General features: G+C 50.0%; 2 protein-coding genes across 2 annotated transcripts in view; one reads left to right on the top strand and one right to left on the bottom strand.

Moving 5' to 3' along the window:
- The window catches only part of LOC143002207 (myosin phosphatase Rho interacting protein), a 203,029-nt gene that overhangs the window by 73,453 nt on the left and 123,528 nt on the right, over positions 1 to 6,048 (bottom strand). The gene's annotated exons all lie outside the window — the stretch shown is intronic.
- On the top strand, positions 542 to 5,859 carry telo2 (TEL2, telomere maintenance 2, homolog (S. cerevisiae)). Its single transcript, XM_076151427.1, has 21 exons — positions 542 to 760; positions 964 to 1,304; positions 1,398 to 1,675; positions 1,769 to 1,837; positions 1,922 to 2,069; positions 2,169 to 2,271; positions 2,346 to 2,414; positions 2,600 to 2,741; positions 2,833 to 2,969; positions 3,081 to 3,166; positions 3,252 to 3,350; positions 3,426 to 3,514; positions 3,606 to 3,697; positions 3,786 to 3,902; positions 3,988 to 4,059; positions 4,162 to 4,332; positions 4,415 to 4,506; positions 4,578 to 4,677; positions 4,764 to 4,828; positions 4,915 to 5,030; positions 5,284 to 5,859. The coding sequence occupies exons 2-21, from the start codon at positions 964 to 966 to the stop codon at positions 5,403 to 5,405; spliced, it is 2,508 nt and encodes an 835-aa protein (XP_076007542.1). The 5' UTR covers positions 542 to 760; the 3' UTR covers positions 5,406 to 5,859.

Genomic DNA, 6,048 nt, shown 5'->3' with positions numbered 1-6,048 from the left:
GCTATACATCCTGAATGTAAAATATAATTAATACTTATTTGGTTCTTTGATCATAAATGTATCAAATGTATTTCACCATGAATGGAACTTGAAGGCCTCTTTTTGTACTTTTTCACCCTGTGCCATAGCGGCATCGCCATCTACAGGTTACGGCGTGAACTGCATGAGCCCGAAGTTGAATTTCAAGCATTTCATGAATTGATAAACCAAACAATAGCGCTTAAATTTGATCATTAAAAATGTAATGAACAAAACCGCTTTAATATACATTATATGTGAAATGATTATGCTACAATTCGACAATGGTATTCTTATGTGTATTTGTAGTTAATTTATTTGTTGTTATATTGGCATCATTTATTACGTCGATTAATCGATTGTCTTTTTTAAATATAAATATGCATATTGCGTCGATTATTTAGCTCGTCCTAGATATTTACTAAAAATATGATTAACAGAAACGTTGGGTTCTTGAACGCCGCACCAGTTTCATTTACCCGGAACTAACATTCTACCTGTTGCTCACTACGGACGTATTTTGATGGAACACACAGCGGAGCTCCACGGCGGGGTTACATTTCCCTTTAAACTTCAGACAGAACTGCAACTTGAACCAGCTAATGAAACATTTGACCCCACAATGTTATACGTGACTGCAGCCGCCATCTAAAATCATCTTTGTTCGCTGTGTTGCGTGTTACTTAGTCATTCTGACCGGCTAAGCTAACAGCTACAGCTAAATCAGAGATACTCGTGTCAGGTGTGTGTTGTTGCTTAATCTCAAACTATATTTCTCTTTCTAGTCTGCTAAGTTCATGCTTGAAAAGACAATTCAACTTTTTATAGTTCTTGTTTCAAATATGACGTAATTACTCTTGACTTTCTCGTCCACCTAGTTGTGTATTTCACGGTTGTTTTGTTGTGAACTGCTCCTTTAATCTCTCCTCTTGTTTGTGGTGAAAGATGGAGTCCCTCAGCCCAAACACTGAGGTCCGCCTCGCTGTGAGTCAGTGCATCCGGACTCTCTCCTCCTCTAAAACCAACGGAGACGTCCTCTCCTCTCTGCGCACTCTCCACTCTTACCTGGATGAAGGATCAGCATGTCAGACTACTCAGGCTCAGCGGGCAGAGTTCAGCAGAGCCCACTTCACTCGCACCCTTCAGTTCCTCCTCAGTAACGTCCAAGCTGACTGGCTGAGCCTCCTCACGCCGGCCCAGCGTGCAGAGCTGTGGGACGGCCTGTTCCTCCGAGGCCCCCCGGACCAGGCTCTGCTGGTTCTGATGGAGGGGATCGGAACCCTAAGGTGAGGGAGGGGCGGGGTGATGATCGCACTCATCTTCATCATCCTCTCAGTATTCACCAGTCACCATCTATCATCATCGTCTTCCCACCACAGGCCCAGTGCCGGTCTGGACTTTCTGGCCGGCATCCTGGAGACGTTCCTTCAGCGCGGCCGCCTTGCTGACCTCCTCTGGTCCCACTGCCTGCAGGAGGGTCGCCCGGACTCCCCCCAGCTCAGAGAGACCCTCCTGGGCCGGATCGTTGCTCTGCCGGACCTCACCGCCAACAGGCTGCACCCCAACAACAAACCCCTCTTCCTCCCCCAGCAGTACTACCCGCTGCTGGCTGCAGAGATGCTGGCTGCACTGGAGCGGACGTGCCGGGCGCTGAAAGGTGAGGGAACAGCGTTTAGAAGAACTCGTGTTGATGGTTTTGTTTAAAATTCATCATTCTGAGCTTTGATTGGTTCGTCTTGTTTTGTTCCAGAGGGTAAAGACTGCTCCCTGACCTTTGTGGCTCAGACACTTGGAAAAGTGTGTATTCAGGGACATAGTGGTGAGTTCACACACCTGGGGAAGTCTCTAATACGTAGATAGACTCCTGATCGTCCGTGGCTCTGTCTGCTTTGTGTCCCTGTAGGTGCGGTCTGGGCCCTGATGGCTCCTCGGCTGTCGGCCCTCTCTCGCTCAGACGTGCTGTGGCAGAGAGTTTGCTGGAAGCTGCTGGAAGACGTTCCTCAGCGATGTACAGAGAGCGTCCTCACCGGCCTGGTGCAGGCTGTCAGCGGGTAAAGTGGCCACGGTCGAGTCAGAATGAATCAAGTGTGTGTGTCCTGCCTGTCTGTCTGTCTTCACACCGGTCTCTCTCTCTCTGCTCTTTGTTTCAGGCCAGATGCTTTCGGCAGGATTGTAGGGAATCTGGTGCTAAAGGATAGAAAGGCCCAGTATGTCGTCACTCACAAGCTGCTGTTATTACAGTACAAGTATGAGGTAAGAGAGGCACTCATACACAACCTGTACACACTGAAGCATTCCTTTCACATTGTTGTGTTTGTGTTTCCCAGACCCGAGTCCTGAGAACTGTGCTGTGTTACCTGGCTGCAGAGAGAGAGCGCAGACCGCTGCTCCTCCAGGTCAGAGTCTGATGGGAAATGTACAATACACAGCCAAACAACGTCACGTCACACACAGTAATGTTGTGTGTGTGTGTGTGTGTGTGTGTGTGTGTGTGTGTGTGTGTGTGTGTGTGTGTGTGTGTGTGTGTGTGTGTGTGTGTGTGTGTGTGTGTGTGTGTGTGTGTGTGTGTGTGTGTTCTCAGGCCTTGCGGTCCCTGTGTCATGCCTGGGCGAACCCCAGCGCGGTGAAGCACACGCCTCTGGAGCAGCAGCTGTACGTCAGCAGGGCCTTACTGCTGTGTGTCGGCCTGCTCAAAGACTCTGAGCTGCAGGAGCTGCGATCGGGTACGGAGCTCTGTGTTTCCGCTCCAATAGATCGACTAAATTAGCTTGCTGTAAGAGTATTCTAAACATATAAGCTGATCTCTTTCCTCAGAGCTGCTGCAGTGCATGCTGGGAGGCATGCAGAGCCACCTGGACAGCGGCGTGGTGCGGATCAGGCGTCTGGGCATGGTGGTGGGAGAGAGCCTGAGCTCCCGCATGGACGTCAACGGGACCAAGCTCAAATTTGAGGTAGAGTCGGGCGTTGTCATAGAAACCACTAGTCCAGAGACGCGGCGTATCCTTAAACACAATGTCCTCTGTCGATTTGTCTAATGAGTTCTGTGTCTGGACGCTTTACAGTACGAGCAGGATGAGGAAACCCAGGAGCTTCTCTCTCTGCTGACACCACTCACCGGGGAGGAGGCGGAGCCGGAGCCTGTGAGCAGGTCAGTCACCCTAACATGCCGTTCACAGGAGGTAATGACTCCCAACTGCATTTATCTTGTTTAATGGCGATTCCCTCTTCTGCAGCGTCGTCGCTCCCCAAGAGGCCAAAGAAACGACTCCACCCACTCGGGATCAATCACTCCAAAATAAGAGCGACCCTGAGGCGGGCTCTGACCTGGACAGGTAAGGATCGGGTCTGTTACACCATGAGCTCATCCTAGAGATGTGTTCTAACCGTTAAGTCTTTCACCCGTCCAGCGACGATGACCTCACTCCGTACGATATGTCCGGCGATCAGGAACTCAGCCGAGCGTCTCCGCCTCGTTACCTGAGAGACTGTTTGGAAGGTACGGCCGCACAAATCTCCTCGCTTTGCCTTCCCCCCATATCGCCTCATTCACTCCTGTTTAAAGTTTCCTCCTCTGTCCGTCCATCCAGCCTTAGTTTCCACAGAGGACTCAGAGCGAGTGGAGCTCAGCCTGCGAGCGGCCGAGGGTTTGGTGAGGAAGAACGCTTTCACGGCCAGAGAGGTAGGACGGGGAATATGTTGTTGTTTGTTGTTGTTGTTCTACATGCTGCATTAATTTCTAAACTTTTTCTGTCCGTTTCATTTGTCAGATCAGCGTCCAGCTCACCAAAGTGCTTCTTCACATGGAGGATAAATACAACATTAATGGCTTCCTGCTTCTCAGACAGGCAGCGATGGTGGCGCTCACTGTCACCGACTGTGTCCCTGTAAGATCCTCCACCTCCTCCAGAGCCTGTGTGTGTTCATTTACATTATCTGTACACTGAAAGTACTCCATCTTCTCTTTCTTAGGTGACTCAGTATTTGACCACAGAGTTTTATTCGTTGAACTACAGTCTTCGGCAGCGAATGGACATGTTGGAGGTGAGAGCGACGGCTTCTAAAACTGAATAGTCGACTGATTTGATGGCTTTTGAATCGTGCCACAGGTCCCGTAACTATTCTGTGTTTGTTCCATCCTGTCAGGTCCTTGTTATGGCAGCGCAGGAGCTCGCTCAACCCCTCACTGACAAAAACAGGGACTCAAACCGCATCGTTGACGCCCCCGATCTGACCCCTTACCCCGGCGACGACCCCGTCCACTGGCGACAAGTGGTGGAGAAGCGTATTCAAAGCAAGACCAAGCGCCTCAGTAAGGTACGTCACGTTCCCTGAGCTCTTTATATTGGAGCGTCCTCTTCCTCTTCAACTCCTCTAACATCTTCTCACCTCTCATCAGGGAACCTCACTTCCTCCAGCCAAGGCCACACCCAACCGTTACGCTCCTGTCGCTGGACACTTCTTCTTTCCTCTGCTCAGGAATTATGACAGGTCAGTACGATCTCTAACGCAAACTATAGACCTCATCGTTTTTAGGTTTTGATACAATGTTGATTGCTTAGGCCTCAGGTGACCTTTGACCTCCTGGGCAGTGACCACTTGGTGCTGGGCAGGTTGATCCACACTCTGGGCCTCTTCATGCACCTGGCAGTCAACGCACCGGTACCTTCATGCTCACATCGCCCATATTACCATCATCATCATCAAAGTTGTTGTCGGCATATAAATGGATGTGTGTTGTGTTGCAGGTGGCCTCACAGATGGGCCGGGCTCTGCTGGACTTTGTGTGGACGGTGCGGTACCACGTGGACCAGTAAGTCTGATCCTTATCCGTGTTTAACGCCTGGACAGGCTGTGAGATAAGTGTGGAGGTGTGACGGCTGCATTGTGTCTTTGAAGGCTGGTGAGACGAGGCGTCCTCTTCGCCGTCTGCTCGGTGTTTCTGAGCATGCCCAGTCAGAACCTGCTGCTGGACCTGAGCGATCTGCTGTTTGAGACCAGAACGTGGCTGGCAGGTATTACAGAAAGGAGCTATATATAACTGTAGCATGACAAATATGAATAGTTAGTGTCTGTATCTGTCACACCTGTGCGGTCAACCACATCCGTACACACACATACAGTACACACAGTTCAACCAAACATTTCTGGGAAGTAGATGAGGAGTCAGGATGTCCTGCAGAGGCCGTGACGCCGTTGACTCATCAACAGCTGGACGGACACGCGGAGCTCAGCAATGAACCTTATTTGTGGCGTTGTTATTTACAGATGTGGCTGAAAGCGACCCAGATGCAGACTGCAGGAATCTGGCTGTGCAGAGTCTGGTGCTGCTGGATAAGTGTCTGAAAAAACAGCTGCAAGATCCACGAACACCGAGTCTGCAGCCGTGACCGCAGCCGTCACCGCAGTGATCGATATAGGAGAAGGAACACATTTGGAAAGAGATTTGGCTCCGGTGTGGGGACCGGACTTTGTCTCCTCTCATTCCCACAGAGACCGATGCGTTTCAGTTGTCCAAATGACATTCCGGATGCGTGTCGGCCCGCTGGCTCCGGAGCAGATGATCCCGGACACAGAAGGATGTCCTCTCGGCTGAAGCACCGCCTGCTGCAGGTGCTGCGGGAATTTTTACATATCCTGGTAGGAACACGCTGCCAACCAGAGGAAACGGGCAGGCGACACGTCTGTGTGCATGTGTGTGCACTTCAACCCTGCACACACACACATTTTATTGTATGTTTAGATGCACATATTGTGACGTAAACAATTGTAAGACAGCAGAGTATGATAGCACTCCTGCCCAGAAATAAAATGTGTGATGAGGATTTCCTTCTCATCCTCTTTCTCCATCCTCTTCCTGTGTGTGGTGGTTTGTTTACAAAGGACATCCTGCCAATATTCACATGCATACACTTGTTACAAAAGACAGATTTTAGAGTATATGTTCTATTTTCAGCACTATTCAGTAATGCAGTCGTGTTGAAACTCCATTACTTTGCAGTGTTGTGACTAATGCAGAAATTTTTGCAGGAT

Source organism: Genypterus blacodes, unplaced genomic scaffold, assembly GCF_046128005.1.
Source record: "Genypterus blacodes isolate CSIRO-AG114 ecotype Tasmania unplaced genomic scaffold, CSIRO-AGI_Gbla_v1 ptg000055l_1, whole genome shotgun sequence".
Lineage (NCBI taxonomy): Eukaryota > Metazoa > Chordata > Actinopteri > Ophidiiformes > Ophidiidae > Genypterus > Genypterus blacodes.
The sequence above is the reverse complement of the archived record's forward strand: the minus strand, read 5'-3'. Positions and strand labels throughout refer to the sequence as shown.